Source organism: Lutra lutra, chromosome 7 (genome assembly GCF_902655055.1).
Source record: "Lutra lutra chromosome 7, mLutLut1.2, whole genome shotgun sequence".
Lineage (NCBI taxonomy): Eukaryota > Metazoa > Chordata > Mammalia > Carnivora > Mustelidae > Lutra > Lutra lutra.
The window spans coordinates 27182713-27201414 of record NC_062284.1 but is presented as its reverse complement, the minus strand read 5'-3'; the positions used below and the strand labels follow the sequence as shown (position 1 = coordinate 27201414).

The window sequence follows — 18702 nt, the reverse complement described above, 5'->3', positions numbered from 1 at the left end:
ATAATTCTTTGCCATCTTGTTATTTCTGATACTTTCAAGATTTATTCATCTTTAAATGTTTTGTCTGCCTCTTCTAGTTGTCCTCAATGGGAAGGCTAGGTGAATTTCCAGATTCACCATTCATGGAAGTAGAAACTCTACAGATTGGTTTTTGCTTTGCATTTGTAACACTTTTTTTTTTTTTTAAAGATTTTATTTGACAGAGATCACAAGTAGGCAGAGAGGCAGCAGAGAGAGCGGGGGAAGCAGGCTCCCTGCTGAGCAGAGAGCCCAATGTGGGGCTCGATCCCAGGATCCTGGGATCATGACCCGTGCCGAAGGCAGAGGCTTAACCCACTGAGCCACCCAGGTGCCCCTGTAACAGCATTTTTTTTAAAAGATTCTATTTATTTATTAGAGAGAGAGAGAGAGAGAGAGAAAGGGCACATGCTTGTGTGCAAGTGAGCCAGGAGGGAGAGAGAGAAAAAGAGAGAATCCCAAGCAGACTCCCTGCTGAGCGTGGGGTTCTGTCCCACGGCCCTGAGATCATGACCTGAGCAGAAATGAAGAGTCGGATGTTTAGCAGACTGAGCCACCGAGGTGCCCCTGAAACAGCATTTTTAATGAGAATGTTTTTTGTTAGCACTGTTACTGAACTCTACACCTCCCCCACCTCAGCTTCTGTGTACCCTTCCATCTGGAAATATATCACTCTGTTGTTACTTGAGAGTCAGATAGAATAAATCACAACATTATATGAGCTTCATTTCATAAATTGGTATAAAATACATTGGGCTTTCTGAAGCTGTTTTAGGTATTTATTAGTTACATTTATTTATTTGAGAGTGAGTGAGCCAGCTGGTGCAGAAGAGAGGGAGAGAGGGAATCTTAAGCAAGCTCCACACCCAGCATGGAGCCTGACACAGGGCTCGATCTCATGACCTTGAGACTATGACCTGAGCTGAAATCAAGATTTCCTGAACCGACTGAGCCACCCAGTCACCCCTGTTAGTTTCTTTTAATTTGAGAACTTACTATTTTCTTGAAGCAAGAAGCTCATCACTATGTAGTATTCTTTATTTCTTGGTTAGGAAGGTTTTCTTTTCATTTCATTTCATTTTTTTTTTTTTTAAGATTTTATTTATTTATTTGACAGAGAGATCACAAGTAGGCAGAGAGGCAGGCAGAGACAGAGGGGGAAGCAGGCTCCCCGCTGAGCAGAGAGCCCGATTCGGGGCTTGATCCCAGGACCCTGATGAGATCTTGACCAGAGCCGGAGGCAGAGGCTTGACCCACTGAGCCATCCAGGCGCCCCTTGGTTGGGAAGGCTTTACCTTACATGTGTTAACACTGTTCCATTACCATTAAATAGGACAGTCTGCAATATTTTGTGGCCGTTCTGGAAAACAGCTGAAGCGTTGTCATAGCAGTCAGCCAGGAATGCTCCTGGACAGCTGGTCCCGGATGGTAAAGAGCCTGAATGTGTCATCCTCTGTGAACCAGGCTTCTCGTCTTATTGATGGCAGTGAGCCCTGCTGGCAGTCATCTGGTTCACAAGGAAAGGTAGTGTGCCATGGGGACATTTCCAGAAATGCTTTTATTTAGACGGCTTTACCTTTTAAGCTTCAACTTTGAAAAACCTACTAAGTTATATTGGGATGGCACCTGTCAGTACTGATTTTATATTTTAGTTCATAATTATTTTTATAGCTGCTGAGTAATACACGATCCATTTTTTATTGTCAGAGACTTTAAATGATGTATGTGATAGATTTTATCTAACTTACCACTTGATAGAGGGTGTAATAGGGTCCTGTATTTTTGTTACTCTCCCACATAAAATGGATGAGTTCAGATTCTGCTTCTGGTGAACAGTTTTTCTAATAAATCTGAACATATAGGTGTTGCTCTTCAAATGTTATCGTAATTGCATTCAAGTGTGGGTGCCCATCACCTGAACTCGTGGTCAGACTTGGAAAGAGGGGCTATTTTTCCATCTATTTTTCCATCTATAGTGTTTTCTATAACCCGCTCCTTAATGGGTGTTAATGGACCACCCTAGATCAGGAGTCTATAAATAAATCATTTCCGGGGTTTCAAGTGAGACTTTCTTTTAATAAACAAGTAAATAGTGGAGTAGAATACTCCTCTCTCTCAGGCCGTATCATATATTTTAGAAAATCTTATGTAGATTCAAGCTTTAGTGACACTATTTTAACAGCTAAAATATGGCTGAATTCTGTTAACTGATAATACATTTTTGTTGTTGTGGTGTTTTCTTAAAGCATTGGATTCGTTTGGAGATTTTCCCAGATGTTCTTGTTCATAGATTAAAAATGATAGTGGATCCCGCGGACAGTAGCTACATGCCTTCCCTAGTGGTGGTGTCAGGTAATTGAATGAGTTTACTCAGTAACTTCTCTCATATGGTAAAAACTCCTTTGTCTGATTCTTTTATCCCCCTTCTTCCCTTTAGGTGGAAACTCCCTAAATAATCTAATTGAACTAAAGACAATCAATATTAACCCCACTGATACCACAGTGTCCCTTCTGAATGACTGCACAGAGGTAAGAGGAGATGACTTTTTTGACTGTCTCTATATTAACAGGGAGCCTATTTTCCCCCTGAATTAAGTAATTCTGTTTTAAAATTTGACAGGTATACAACTTGAATTTGCTGTTTATCAGATCAGCTTGAAAAGGAAAAAAAAAGTTTCATCTTCACTATCTTAACTAAGAAGTGAGAATAAAACTCCTAGAAAAAGTTGTTACTAGGCACCTTAGATTGTTCTTTAGATCCAAATTGTTTTCATTATGTATCTGTTAATGTGTGAGGGTTTTTTTTTCTAACTGCATAAATGACACTGAAATTGCTTTTTTGTTTTCATACCTGTTGGCATCAAGTGCTGAGCTATTGATTTATTTTGATGGTTTATAAGGTAATCTTTCAAAATGAATACAAGTTTATTGTAAATCTTGAAAATGCTGAATCATTGAAGGTTCTTTTATGTAGTACTTTTATATTACACAGCAGTGAGACTGTCTCTTAGATCTTCCTATAAATTTTTCTACATAGATGTCAACACTATTTTAATAAATTAAATATACTTAAAATAATACTACCTATACTGTTGTCTCATGAACTTATTTAATTGGTATAATTATAATGGATAAAGGTATTAGATAATTGACTCTTACTCATCTAAAGTTTTTTATAAGTGAGTATTTTAAAATTATTAAATGTAGTTCACCATTTATTATTATTATTATTATTGTTATTATTAGTCTGCCCACATAGAGGTAGACAAGTTCAAGGTGGTGCCAGTGTGTTACTTAAAAGAAGCTGATACATAGCCATTAGGTTAATTTGTTCATGGGTTTGTAACTTGTGTCCAGTCTATGGGAATATACCAACTCCTTTCCCAGGTCCAAGAACTGATGATCTGGCCTTTATTTCTAATCTTCAATAAAAAGAATTTTGGGATACCATTCATTCTTAAATGAATGGTGAATGGTAAATATCTATTTTTTTTTACATACCAATTAATACCAGGGGTGTTAATAAATGAATACACTGGCAAATTATTAAAATGGAAGATAATACAAGAGTTTTTCTGAAAAAAGATAATATTGAATTTTAATCCATTTTATTGTTAACTCATTGCTAGGCAACTGAAAACAGCTTGTCTAAAGTCTTAATTATACTCCTGAATATTTTTATACTTTAAATCAATAACTAGAGTTAATTAAATCAGTAACTAGCTGAGATTATTATTCATAAAAGGTATATTATAGTCCAAAAAATTTTCAATTCAGAACAATTTGTTACATAATATTTGATAAGTATAAAGTTATATAGATGACACATGTGAAAAATATGAAGGACTGTGAGTAATTGGAAAACTCATGACCCACTCTCCATCATTCTAACCAATTTAAGAACTAGAATATTATCATTCTTGGGAAGCCAGTGGACATTCTAGGATTGTCTTTGCCATAAAAATGACCCATTATGGTAATTTTCTAACATAATAAAAAATAGAAATCCTCCACAAACCTCTGGCCCATCTTCAGCAGTTATCAACATTTTTGTCAGTTGTGTTTCATTGTCTCCTTTCATGTCCCCCATTTTTTAAATTCCTAGAATGTTTAAAAGCAAGTCCGAGTTATGACCTTATCCATAATGTATACTTCAATATTAATCTGTAACAAGGACTTAAAAAATGTAACCACAATACTATTATCACACCTAATGGTTATTCTTTAATAATCATATAATATCCAGCCAGTGTTTACATTTTCCCAGTTATCCCATAAATATCTTTTTGTAGTTGGTTTATGTGCCTGCACTTTGTACTTCATTTAAGTCTTAATTCTCTTGTTTTTTTCCTTGCTAAAGAAGGAAACTGGGTCTCCTTTTCCTGTAGAATTTTTCATTTTTTAATTTGTCTTTTGCATCTCAATGGCTTTCTTCCACATGTGCTTCCTGTGAGATCATAGGTGATAGAGCTTGAGGTTTGAGCAAGTCCAGTTCAGGCAATAAGAAGTTGCTGGAAGTATGTGTGGTTCCTGCTGCATCACTCTGTTTACAGGACATGCAGGAATAGAGGACTACTATAAATGCCCAGTACAGGATGTTGGGCGTTCTGTAGGGCAAAGAAACAACTTTAACAATTCAGTGTAAAAGGTATAACAGGGAGAGGTTGCATCCTATTTGGATCCTGATTTGAACAAGCCAACTGTAGAAAAATGTTTATAAGATGATCACAAAAGTTAATTACTGATAGCATATTAGATGATATAAGAAATTTTCCTTTAGCTATGATAATAGTAATGTGGATATATATATTTTTTAAATGCCTATACTTCAGTGATAGCTACTGAAGTTTTGAAACAACATGCTGCCTGGAATTTTCTTTTTTCTTTTTTTTTTTAAGATTTTTTTTTATTTGACAGAGAGACACAGAGAGAGGGAACATAAGCAGGGGGAGTGGGAGAGGAAGAAGCAGGCTCCCCGCCTAGCAGGGAGCTCGATGCGGGGCTCAATCCCAGGACCCTGGAATCATGACCTGAGCCAAAGGCAAATGCTTAACAACTGAGCCACCCAGGCACCCCGCTGTCTGGAATTTTCTTAATATAATTTCTTAATATGATCCAAATATGAATACAATTGCTTATATGTTTATAACTTGAAACTTGGTAATAGTGTTGCTGGGCTCTTTGAATGATTATCTCTAATTTATATATATTTGAATATTTTTATTTTAAAAATTATGAAGGCTCTGAACTACCTGACATTTAATCTCTTTCCTAATACATCTTGATTCAAGAAAGCTTTTTTTTTCTTTTTTTCTTTTCTCAAGAGAGAGAGGAAGAGAGGGCCCATGTGCGTGTGCATGCAAGTGGGGAGCCAGGCAAGGGCAGAGGGTAAAAGAGAGAGAATCCTAAGCAGGCTTGGGAAAAGGGAGAGAATCCCACTGCAGTGCAGAGCCCAATGTGGGGCTTAATCTCAGTATCCTGAGATAATGACCTGAGCTGAAATCAAGAGACAAATGCTTAAGGGACTGAACCACCCAGGCACCCCTCAAGAAAGCTTTAAGACAGAAAAGTTTGCAGTCATTCAGTAAAACTATCATACTGTTTCATTTTAGTCAGAAAATCAGTGTGAGTCCCATGCCTTGGATAGACCTACTTGGTGATTAATGAGTTCTTTCAGTCTGTACTCAATCGTGACTGTATTAATTTTGCCTAACTTGCTTGCTATTTCCAGAATTTAAATAAAAGACTTTCCACACATTCCATGTCTCAAATATGCTGGTTTCCAGTTTAAGGATCTCATGTATTTGATTCTAAAAAGTCTGTAGTTTACTGTTTTTGTGTCTAGTATCACAGGTATATTGAAATTGCTATAAAGCAGTGCAGGAGCTCAGGAATTGATTGTAAAATCCATGGTCTTATCCTGCTGGGACGGATCCGTGCAGAGGAGGAAGATTTGGCAGCAGTTCCTTTCTTAGCCTCGGATAATGAAGAGGAAGAAGACGAAAAAGGCAATAGTGGGAGGTTAGAGCCATTTGTTATTGGTGGTGCTCATTCCAAAATTCTCACTTTTAAAAGTAAATATTTAATAAGAGTGTATTTCATAACGAGAGTAGTTTTATTATGATAAAATACATTCAACATAAAACATATCCTCTTAACTATTTTTAAATGTCTAGTTCTGTGGTATTAAGTACATTCACATTATTGCGCAGCTGTGAGCAGCATTCATCTCCAAAATATCTGTCATTAGTCTTTTGTCATGTAATTTTATTGAGCGCAGTATTTCGTCTTATGTTCTCATTTATTTACTCAATTCAGTATTTTGCAAGAGTACTGTAGTGACAACTATTACCGTATTTATTCCTTCACCATCTATTTATTGAATACCTGTTGTGGGCTAAGCCCTGTTTCCCATCCTTTGAATGCTGTAGTGAATATGCACAATAAAATAAGACAAACTCACACACATCAGAGTGGCTTTATGACTATGGAAAGTGTGTGGAGGAGAAGTGCACAGTCTTTTGAGAACCTGCCAAAGAGCGTTGATTTGTCAGGAGGACAAGGAAAACACCCTTTAAAGGCATACTTTCAGGAAAAGTCAGAGTTTTCAAAATCAGGTGGGCAGGAAAAGGTGTTTTTTGCAGGACAATAACATATACCAAGGATGAAGGAAGATACCTGCCAGGTTTCTGCACATTTGCTTTTTTTAATCTAAGATGTTTATGGAGGACTGGTATGTGCAGGGGATTGTTCTGAGCCTTGTTCATGTCCCAGCAGAAAACAACATAGATAATCTCTTTCCTCAGATAAGTTGTATTTTCCTAGATAAATTGCTAAAAAGTAAATTGGTAAGTCAAAGGGTATGCAAAATTAGTTTATGTGTGTTTCTGTTGTCCTGTTGGTATAGCCTGGTACTTGTAGATACATGAAGGAGGCAGGTACCATGCTCGCTGAGTTCTTCTGACCACTGCCCTTTGCACTAAGGGCTTTCTAGAATGTGATGTAAGTCGTCTTTCTTTTAGAAATAGGAGCTCTGCCTCTCACTGCTATTAAAGCACATTTTCTTAGTCATGAATGGGTGACAACTAAGATAATAAATCAGGTTATTCTATGGTTCTGTGAGTTTGGGTTTGGATGCAGTCCTGATTTATTTTGGAAACTTCGCACTGGAACTGAAAAGAAAATAGTATATGTAACATTACTTCATCTAGAATATATGTTGTATTATATGTTATAATTTAAACTGATAGTACCTATATACATTAAGTAAGGAAGGAAAATACCAGTTCACTTAAATGAATCATTGAGATTTTCAAGAGAAAGGATTATAGGTTTGCATGTTCTTGTTAACTACGAAAATGATTTGGACAAATACGTAAATACATGTATGTATGAGATAAGCAAAAAAATCACTTTTTGGCCTTTTGACTAAGATCAAGTGTAAAAAGTTTGAGGTTTACTCATTGATTAAATTTTTATGTAATTGAATACATTAACAAAAGAATTCTAGATATTTGAATGTAATGTTTTCCTTTTCTTGTCAGATATTTATTAGCTAATAATTTCAGCGTGAGTAAGTTGTCCAAATACAGTCTCCCGCAGAGCACATGTACAACTGGGGTATGCCCACACTGACTACCCGCTGGCCTCTGTTCTGACTGGTTAATAATTACATGGTACCAGTCACTATGTATCTTGAATATAAGTCTTGGTTTCCCATACATATTTTTGACCAGAAATGTGTTACAAGATATGTCAAGTATAGATAGTCCGCAATTTATTTGACTTGCAAGTTTTTGACTTTACAATAGTTACAAAAGTAATACCCATTCCATAGAAACTGAACTTTGAATTTTGATCTTTGCCTGAAAAATCCGTGCAATCTGTGGTACAATCCTCTCTTATAATACTGGACAGCAGCCGTGAGCTATATATCTCCCGTCCTGCAATCACAAGGGTAAATAACCAATATACTTATTACAGCCATTCTGTACTCATACCATACCGTCTCTCAGGATAGTATTCAAGAAATTACATGCTATATTCAATGCTTATTTATGAAATAGGTTTGTGTTAGATGATTTTGTCCAACTGTAGAGTAATGTAAGTGTTCTCAGCATGTTCAAGGTGGGCAGGGCTAAGCTATGGTGTTGAGTGGGTTAGGTGTAGTTTTAAAATACATTTCACTTTATGATATTTTCAATTTGTAATGAGTTTATTTAGGTAAAATATTATTATAAGCAGAGGAAGCTCTGTAATTACAGTATACATATACTTGCTCTCTTGTGCCTGGTATCAGATGAAAGGATTTTCCTACATTTGAATCCCCAAATCATAAGATTTTTATCCCTTAAAGTAAATATTTATTATTATATAATATGTTAAAAAATCTTACCTATCTAGAACCTAGACTCTGGAGCCTTTAGTTGTTCATTCTAGTTTATAAAAATAGAACAAAAGCAAACAAAATCAAATACAGGTTCCTTAGTACCTGGCACTGACTAACAATCAAGAAAATCTAACACTGTCCCATGTACTTGGTGGTCTCAAGTTCAAGAATTAGAGTGCTCTGTTGATTAAACTTCTAGTCCATTGAGGGCAGGTCAGGAGATGGAATGAGCAAGGTAGTGGGAGCCAGCTGCCAGAGCTATGCTTCAGAAGCCTTGGGGTGTGAGGCAGGCCTCTCAGGAGAGAAAGGAAGTAAGGGACATCTAGCCCAGCTGGCCTATATGGTGGGCAGAGGGTGTGAAGGAAGAAAATTGCATTTTGCTTTGGGGCATATATCTATGTTAGAGTACCTCAAAAATTGTATGGTTGTATCTATTTTATTAGTTCGTATGAGGGAAAAAAATGACCAGATGTTTAGGTAAGGACATTGCCAAAATGCCAGGTCCAGTGATGAGTCCTACGGCCATTTAATCAGTGTTCTCTGCATTTAACATCTATAGTAGCTATGTTTTGACGCATTGGGTGGAAATATCTATAAATCAGTAAAACAGCTGTGGTGTTCAGCTTGGTGTATAAGAAGAAAAGAGCTGTGCAGTCTGTCATAGAATGGTCTCCACCAAAAACAAGGCTAGAGTTAAATTTTAGTATTAAAAGGTAGCATGCTGGTATCTAGAAATTTTGACCCTCTGGTACACTAACTTGTGTATTTACTTGAGGTTTCATTATATTAAAACTTTTAGAGTTTTTGATAGTATTCTGTAAACTTTGCTTGCTTGAGGTTGCTTTCCTTTTTGTTAAAAAAAAAAATATTTTTATGTTGAATGACCTCTATTTCTGTCTTTTTTGTTTGGTTAGCCTTATTAGAAAGAAGGCTGCAGGGCTGGAATCAGCAGCTACGATAAGAACCAAAGTGTTTGTTTGGGGACTTAATGACAAGGACCAGCTGGGCGGCCTGAAGGGCTCTAAGGTATCCACCCCCCAACCCTTCTTCTATGTCACCTGTAATCACATGATTGAGAAGGAGCTTTGCTGGTGCCTTTGTTCTCGAGAGGCTTAATAATAATCAGACCTCTTTAAGGTTTTTATGATGGTTTACCTTCTGTAAGTTGTTTTTTAAATTGATTTTTCTGTAGAAATTCTTAATTTGAACTTGCAGACATTATCAAATTTAGTTTCAGTTAAAGCCTCTGTCCTTGGAAAATAGTGCATTTTAGATGTTGTATTATTGTTGTTCTATAAACTACAAAATGCACTTTTGAAAAGATTTGACAAGCATATAGATGAAAATTATAGACTTTAATTATATTTATTTTGCCATCAGTACAGTAAGCTCTTTTGCTTACCACGAACAGAATAAAGTGTAAAAAATGTCATGGTGGTATGAAGATGGGCAAGATATCATTTAAAGAGTAGATACAACAAATGATGCATTTGAACCAGTGTTGAATTCAGTATCCGTTATGTTACTTAGTGTCTCTTTACTGAGGTGCCACAAAACAAATTCCTCCAAGTTTTAGTGCCTGGACACAGTTTCTCTTCAGTAAGTGTCTCTGCTTCCTTTTAGTATTCTGTGAGACTTCACCCACCCTTATTATCTGCATTGCTGAGAAGCTGAGAAGGAAAGTTAGAACTCATTTAAGTCTCTCCTTTCAAGTACAACAAATTTTCATCTTTATTTGAACAGCCTTGAATGCATTTATGTTTTAAGGCCCCTAGACTCCATTTGGAGGTGGGTAGGGGGCAGTAAGGTCTGGAGTCTCAGTTGTGATAGTGCGGGGCTGCCTGGGTGATCCTGAGGCACATGGCCCTTTGTTGGAGTTTACACATGAAGGATAGATTTGGCGTTCTGTGGTTGGGATGATGATTCTTTCTTGTATGTAGTAGTGACTATCTGATAATTTCTAGGAATCATAAAGGGTTTCTTAGACAAGGATTTTATGAATTTTAAATTAAGTCACACCCATCTATAATGGGAAATTGAAGTATATAATTTCTTAGAAATGTCAGAATCAATAAGAATGAGTAGGACAACACCTGAAATAAAATGTAGTTTACTAGATGCTTGGTTATATCTTTACATTATGTATGTTTTATTTTTCACCTTTTATTATGGAGCTGTTTAAACATAGCAGGTAGAAAGACTAGGGACCTGAGTCCTCATGTTACTGTACCAGCTTCAACAGTTAACAGTAGAGAGTCACATTTTTGTCTTTAATTAATTAATTAATTAATTAATTTTACATCCCTCCCCCCCAAAGTACAACTCAATATATTATTTCATCCTTAGACTACTTTAGTGTATCTCTAAGAGAAAAGAACTTCTTTGGTTAATATAACCATGTAAATTAATGGTAATTCCTTATATATTCCTTGTAATAAGGTTACTTGTAATTCTAAAAACATAAATAAAATGATCTTTTTCCTTCTTTCACTTAAAAAATAAAATCCTGTTCTAGATAAAGGTTCCTTCGTTCTCTGAGACACTGTCTGCTTTGAATGTGGTACAGGTGGCTGGTGGTTCTAAAAGTTTGTTTGCAGGTATGATTATTCTTATACTAAAAATTTTTTATAAATTATGCTTACCACCAAAAACATGTTGTGAGAAGTGAGTCTTGTCCTTTCTCTTGTTCTTTGCAGTGACTGTGGAAGGGAAGGTATATGCCTGTGGAGAAGCTACAAATGGCCGACTGGGATTGGGCATCTCTAGTGGGACTGTGCCCATTCCTCGGCAGATCACAGCTCTTAGCAGTTATGTGGTCAAGAAGGTGGCTGTTCATTCAGGTACCAGGCCAGAGTTGGCACTCATATGCAGATAAACCTGTTGCTCATGCTCTGCAAATAATTGTAGCCTTTAGATAATTTTCTCTAGGGTGCCTTTATATTCTTTTTCAAGTTTACTTAATTATTAAGAATAAAAGTTGGATAATGTAAATCTCCAAGTGGTCTAGAATTTAATTATTGTTGCCACACGAGGCTTTCTAGAGATCAGTAGTTGTTGGCATTCCAGGTGTGTGATGGGGACTACCCCTCTCCAAGGTATGGATTTTCAGTCTCAGAGCTGTGGTCTCTGGTTGATGGCATTTTTGAAATCATCATGTTCCTTGCTTATATATGTGTTATTTTTCTGGGGAAAGAGCCTGTAACTTTCATCAGATTTCCCGAGTGTCTGTGAACCTCAGTGATAAGAAAGATCCTTTGAAAAAAAAATCACCCTCTCTCAGTTTAGGGAACCTTTACTGAGAATTATTTCGAAGCACTATGCTCAGCCTCTGAAGAATGGAACTAAATTAGGTATAAAACTCATTTCACGTCTGCACTGAGTAGGTTTAGGTTTAACCCCATATAAAAGCAGGTCTAAACAGTAGAGGCTTGAGCAAGATAGAATTTTTACTTTTCTTCTTTGTAAAATTCTGGGGGTGGGCTCCTGGACTAGTACGGTGGCTCTGTGCCCATGAAGAACACAAGCGCCATTTGGTGTTTTTTTCTACCTTTGTTGAAAGATGGCCATGCAGCTCTGTCTAGGTAATCATAGATGTTTCCTCAGCCCACTTAGCCCCTTTAAGGGACTTTTTAGGAAGCCTAGCTCACTTCTGTTGGATCTCAGTCACCATCCTTTCTGGGCAAGGGAGTTTTTAGCTGAACACATTGTTACTCTCATTAGTGTGGGTTCTCTTGTAAAGAACAGGGGAGAATGAATGATTTGGGGGACTGAGAGCCCAGGAGTTGGCAGGGACACAGGTGGCAGAGAGAAAATGCCAATAAAGATAGTGTCTTAGGGCAGACTAGATGGGCTGGAAGAATGGCCTACACTGGGGAAGAGCATGACCATGAAAGAATGGGTATAATGCATTAATTGTGATTGATGGCGCTTTTGCTTAAATAACTCCACAGTTGGTGTACATTTCTCTAAAGCTTAATTGCCAGTGTATTTGATAATTTGCCTAGTCATAAATGTACTTATTTTTACTTTTTTTCTGTCTGAATTTTTATCTTTTATATATTTAACGTAACAGGAACCCCGTTATTAAACATGGCATTATTTTGCTGCCTCTTTACGAGTAAAATTCATTCTAGGATTTAAACTTTGTAGTTTACTAAACGTTCACTGACTTTATGTATTTGTCGTCCTGAAATGCTGATCCTATCTACTCATTTGTTGAACACATATTCATTGAGCAAATGCTGCATGCCAGGCAGAGTAAAGTAATAATGCTGTCAACTTTTTGTAAACTATATTTGACAGCACATATCTGTGTGAATGTTGCAGGTGGCCGCCATGCTACGGCTTTAACTGTAGATGGGAAAGTGTTTTCCTGGGGCGAAGGTGACGATGGCAAACTTGGACACTTCAGCAGAATGTAAGAATATTTTCTTCATTATTGCTAATAAGACGAGGTTACTGATAATAGTGATTATCTTTTTGGTAGTTATTTTTCAGAAAATTAAATAGGATAGGTCATTTTTGAAAATGGAACCTAAAAATATATCTGTTAAAAATATCTATGAATGGGGGCGCCTGGGTGGCTCAGTGGATTAAAGCCTCTGCCTTCGGCTCAGGTCATGATCCCAGGGTCCTGGGATCGAGCCCCGCATCGGGCTCTCTGCTCGGCGGGGGGCCTGCTTCCTCTTCTCTCTGACTGCCTCTCTGCCTACTTGTGATCTCTGTCTATCAAATAAATAAATAAAATCTTTAAAAAAATATATCTATGAATGTGATTTGGCCTCACATGATCTGTTTTAATGTTTGATAGTTAAGTTGATCTGCAGATGTTGTTTTGACTAACTGTGGACCGGTGTAGATGTCCTTTTTTTCTCTTTTAAAAATGACTGGATTGATTTTAGGGAATATTATTTAATCTTGTTTTAGGAACTGTGACAAGCCACGGCTTATTGAGGCCTTGAAAACCAAGCGTATCCGGGATATTGCCTGTGGGAGCTCACATAGCGCAGCCCTCACATCCAGTGGGGAGCTATACACCTGGGGCCTTGGAGAGTACGGCCGGTTGGGACATGGGGATAATACCACACAACTGAAGCCCAAAATGGTGATTATACACATTTTTGTTGCTTACAGAAAGCTTACCATCTGCTGATTTCAACGAAGATAAGCTTCGAGTCTAGGAAAGTTCATAAAGACATGTGCATTATTGGCTTTCAGTCTGTGGAAAAAATTTCCCTTGTTTTCTCAGTGCCTGTGCTTGATTCTGTTTTTAAATTTGTAATTGAGTAGGTGAAAGTCCTTCTTGGTCACAGAGTAATCCAGGTTGCATGTGGAAGTAGAGATGCACAGACCCTGGCTCTGACTGATGAAGGTAAGCTCCTACCTGACTCTGTATCTGGGTGGTTAGGAACATCATGAAGCACTGGCCTGAAGTATGCATTTTTTAAACCTAGGTTTAGTATTTTCCTGGGGTGATGGTGACTTTGGAAAACTGGGCCGGGGAGGAAGTGAAGGCTGTAATATTCCCCAGAACATTGAGAGACTGAATGGACAGGGAGTGTGTCAGATCGAATGCGGAGCTCAGTTCTCTTTGGCTCTCACCAAGTCAGGAGTGGTGTGGACATGGTATGTAAACTCTCTGTCACCCATCAGTGTGTATGTGTCCATGTGAGACAGTGGTGGGCTTCTGCCCTGTATCCCATCCCCCCCGGCAGGGATGGTTAAACCTTCATTTTCTTTTCTTTTCTTTCTTTCTTTTTCAAGATTCTGTTTATTTATTAGAAAGAGAGAGAGGGGCGCCTGGGTGGCTCAGTGGGTTAAGCCTCTGCCTTCAGCTCAGGTTATGATCTCAGGGTCTTGGGATCGAGTCCCAAAGCAGGATCCCTGCTCAGTGGGGAGCCTGCTTCTCTCTCTCTCTGCCTGCCTTTCTGCCTACTTGTGATCTCTGTCTCTCTGTCAAATAAATAAATAAAATCTTTTTTTTTAATATAAATAAAATCTTTAAAAAAGAAAAAAATGAAGAGAGAGAGACAATGAGAGCAGGAACATAGCAGGGGGAGTGGGAGAGGAAGAAGCAGGCTCCCCGCCAAGCAGGGAGCCTGATGCAGTGCTCGATCCCAGGATCCTGGGATCATAACCTGAGCTGAAGGCAGACACCTAACAACTGAGCCACCCAGGTGCCTCAAACCTTCATTTTCTTACATCCAGCATCTTTTTTCTTTTATTTATTTCAAGTTGGGATTAGTGACAGTATTATAATAAGAAATTTTTCTTGTAACTGGGTCATTTGGAAATGAAGACTAGAGAAATTTTAGCCCAGCTTGTTGTCTTCCCTGTTTAGGTGAGATTTATGTAGAAGGTTTCTTCTTTCTTACCACGCCAGAAGCCTAGTGATCAATTGGGCAGAAAGCAGACTTCTGATTTCTTTGATCCTTAAAAAGTTCATGACTTTCTTGTGAAAGCTTATTTTATTAAATTTAAAAGGAGAGGGACAACCAGCTGACCTTGTGACAATGTGATGGGCCTTAACTTGAGTATTGTGTCTCAGAGGCAGCTTGAGGAAGAATTGACCTACATCAGTAACTTAAGTGTTATACAACACACATTAAGGATCTTGCTGTAGAATTAAAGAATTAATTTGAATTAATGATATACTATTTTATAACATAATTTCAGAGACTGTGGGCACTGCATGTGATGTTAATGAGCTGGCTCTAATGCTGTAAACAAATGAGTGTTTTCCTGTGGAACATTGCTAGATGGTAACCATATATTAAAATGCACACTGTTGACCTCCTTGCAGGGGAAAGGGGGATTACTTCAGATTGGGCCATGGCTCTGATGTGCACGTACGGAAGCCACAGGTGGTGGAAGGGCTGAGAGGGAAGAAGATTGTGCATGTGGCTGTTGGGGCCCTGCACTGCCTGGCAGTCACAGATGCAGGGCAGGTAAGCTAAGGTGACAAGTCCTTGTGTTGAAAATATAATTCATGATGAAATGAAGTGAGTCTTAGTATTTAAAGAACCCGGAGGACAGGCTGTACCCGTTTTGTTCTTGTGTATGTCTGCCCAGTTGTCAGCTTAGGCAGGAACACCTGGTAAATTGAAGAGTTGTTGACTGACAGATGTTGTAAAGTGGTAGGCTTTCCTGATCTAAAGTCCACATGAAAAATATGAAAAGATTATTGTCATTGAAGGTGCTCCTGCTGCTAAGGTATTAACAGTGTTTTACTTGAGAAATTGATAGCCAATGGAGAGATATGTTCGTCATTTTAGAAATAAAGTCATCCGTGACAAGTATTACTCATTCTTCTGCTTTGAGAATCCATATCATGACAGGCTTATGTTATATTTTAAAAATTCATTTATGACAACAAATTAGCACCTTTTTTCCCAAAAATTTTATTTAAGTTCTGGTTAGTTAACATATAGTGTAACATCGGTTTCAGGAGTAGAATTTAGTGATTCATCATTTACATATAACATCCAGTGCTCATTGCAACAAGAGCACACTGTTTGCTTTTTTTAATCGAAATGAATTAAAAATGAATTCTTCCTTCTAAATCTGTAAAGCCAAGAAGTGAATTACATGAAGAGTGAGCATATTGTTTTTGATCACTTTGCTTTGCAAAATAAAGGAAAATAAATAAGTATTGAACTTATTTGAAGAGGAGAATCTCCCTGTTTCCTAAAACAAAACAGAACAGATGAATTCATTGGATTGATAGTAAATCAATACTTACTTATAGTTATTGGAGAGAATTTTGAAGTAAATTTAAAGACAATGTTCTCAAATGTTGAAAAATTCTGTTTTTGTTCCTGTAACAGGTTTATGCTTGGGGAGATAACGACCATGGCCAACAGGGCAACGGCACGACCACCGTTAATAGAAAGCCTACACTTGTGCAAGGCTTAGAAGGCCAGAAGATCACACGAGTGGCTTGTGGGTCTTCACACAGTGTGGCATGGACTACCGTTGATGTGGCAACACCCTCTGTCCATGAGCCTGTTCTCTTTCAGACTGCAAGAGACCCTTTAGGTGCTTCCTATTTAGGTAACACAGATTTGTATTTAGTATGAGATATTTCTGTAGGGTACAGGAACATCATAGTTAGAATATTTAATAAGACCACCAGATTAGAGGTTGTAGCACTGCATTAACTGCATTCTGTACCAGGGTCACAAAATAACCATGGTACTTTGCTTTTTGCATGCTGGAAGGAGAATTTTGAAAGGAAGTATGATGCTGATTCTTATATTATGATCAGGTCAACTCTGGCAGTGCTATATAATAGCTACTTGACATACATAAGCACTGTGCTGCTCTGGGCTACTTGGTATTTTTAGCAGCTTGACTCAGATATAATTGACATTCAACAAACCTTACATATTTAAAGTGTGATTTCCATGAGCTTTGACATGTGTGCACCTGTGAAAGCATCACTGAGTCAAGATAAGTGAAAATATACATATTCTTTGTGCCCCTTCTCAGCCTCTCTTTCTCCTACAACCGCTTGACTTGCTATCTGACACTATATCAGTTTGTATTTTTAAGAGTTTTATATGAATGGAATCATACCGTAGGTACTTTTAAAATCTCACTTTTTCCATTCAGCATCATTATTTTGAAATTCATCCATGTTGCATATACTAATAATTCATTCTTTTCTTTTTTGTCAAGTAGTATTTCATTTATAGATGTACTGCAGTTTGTTATTAGTTGCCTCAACTTTGAGGTTGTTCCCAGTTTTTGGCTCTACAAATACAATTGCTATGAACATTCATGTACAAGTCTTTATATGGACCTATACTTGGATTTCTCTAGGGTAAATATAGGAGAGGAATGGTTAAATCATATGGTAGGTATAGGTTTATCTTCTCAAGAATCCTACAGACTGTTTTTGTAAAGTCATTGTTCCAAAGCTCCAGCTCACTCCATATTTTTGTCTACCCTTGGTTTGGTCAGTCTTTATAATTTGAACTTAGATTTGTGTAGATATGTAGTGGTATCTCATTGCGGTTTTACTTTGCATTTCCCTGATGACTGATGATGTTGAGCATCATGTGTATTTACCATCCAAATATGGTTTTGTTTTGTTTTGTTTTGTAGTGTCTATTCCTATCTTTTGCCTTTTTTAAAACTAGGTTGTTTTCTTATTGAGTGTTGAGTGTTCTTTATATATTCTGGGTACAAGTCTTTTGTCAGATATGTGACTTGTAAATATTTTCTCCCAATGTTGCTTATCTTCTCATTCTCTCCACAAGTGAATTTTAAAGAGCAGAAATTTTTAATTTTGATAAAGTCCATTTTTTTAATGGCTCATACTTTGGGGGTTACATCTAAAAAGACTTTGTGTACTCAAAATCAAAGGTTCATTTCCTGTATTTTTTTATGTAAGTTCTAGAGTTTTAGATATTTAAATCTATGCTTGATCTCAAGTTAAATTTTATATATTGTGTGAGATGTGTACTGAATTCTTTGGTGGAGGTGTGTGTGTGTGGATATACAGTCGTTTCAGTTGCATTTACTTAAGAAAACTATCTTTTCTCTGTTGGGTTGCTTTTTGCACCTTTGTAAAAAATCAGTTGTCTTTGTATGTTATGGATCTATTTCTGGATGCTCAGTTTTGTTGACTTATTTTTGTATTTTGATGCCAATACCACATTATTTTGATTATTATAACTTTATAAAAGACCCAAATTCAGGCTGTGGTAATTCTTTAACTTTGTTCTTTTTCAAATGCTGTTTTGAGTATTAGAATAAGCTTGTCAATTTTTATAAAATTGCCTGCTGGAGGGGCACCTAGGTGGCGCAGTGGGTTGGGCCTCTGCCTTTAGCTCAGGTCGGTGGTCTCAGGGTCCTGGGATCAAGCCCTGCATCGGGCTCTCTGCTCAGCGGGGAGCCTGCTTCCCGCCCCCCCCCCACTTCTGCCTCTCTGCCTACTTGTGATCTCTCTCTCTGTGTCAAATTAAAAAAAGAAAAACTGTCTGCTGGAGATTTTTGTTTGTAAATCTTTAGTTTACGGTTAAGTTACTTTGTAACATTTTGCTCCTTTTGGGTCTTGGTTTTAGATTTGTTTATTGGCTTCAGACCTGATATTAGTCTGAGGCTAAGAATTCACCACCACTGAGACAAGATGTTCTGAGAATAATGAGGTCTTCATGTCTGGCTGACAGGAGCAACTGCTATGCTGGTTCCTCTGTATTCTTCCAGCCTGTGTGTGGGGCCTGTAGTACTTTCATGTAGTTCTTTCTTTGGCTTTGGGAACTTCCTCTCATGTAGGCACCCATCACCTT

The 18702-nt window shown here is 37.5% G+C and overlaps 1 protein-coding gene across 8 annotated transcripts in view; it reads left to right on the top strand.

Annotated features, from left to right (window-relative positions):
- The window catches only part of HERC2 (HECT and RLD domain containing E3 ubiquitin protein ligase 2), a 237320-nt gene that overhangs the window by 157049 nt on the left and 61569 nt on the right, over positions 1-18702 (top strand). For all 8 annotated transcript variants that reach the window (XM_047735659.1, XM_047735658.1, XM_047735652.1 and 5 more), the window contains 13 exons: positions 1352-1542; positions 2265-2370; positions 2456-2547; positions 5864-6039; positions 9322-9433; positions 10923-11004; positions 11104-11247; positions 12734-12824; positions 13334-13511; positions 13697-13778; positions 13861-14032; positions 15210-15354; positions 16234-16459. In XM_047735659.1, the coding sequence (XP_047591615.1) occupies positions 1352-1542; positions 2265-2370; positions 2456-2547; positions 5864-6039; positions 9322-9433; positions 10923-11004; positions 11104-11247; positions 12734-12824; positions 13334-13511; positions 13697-13778; positions 13861-14032; positions 15210-15354; positions 16234-16459 (1797 nt within the window). The remainder of the gene's footprint in view (positions 1-1351; positions 1543-2264; positions 2371-2455; positions 2548-5863; positions 6040-9321; positions 9434-10922; positions 11005-11103; positions 11248-12733; positions 12825-13333; positions 13512-13696; positions 13779-13860; positions 14033-15209; positions 15355-16233; positions 16460-18702) is intronic.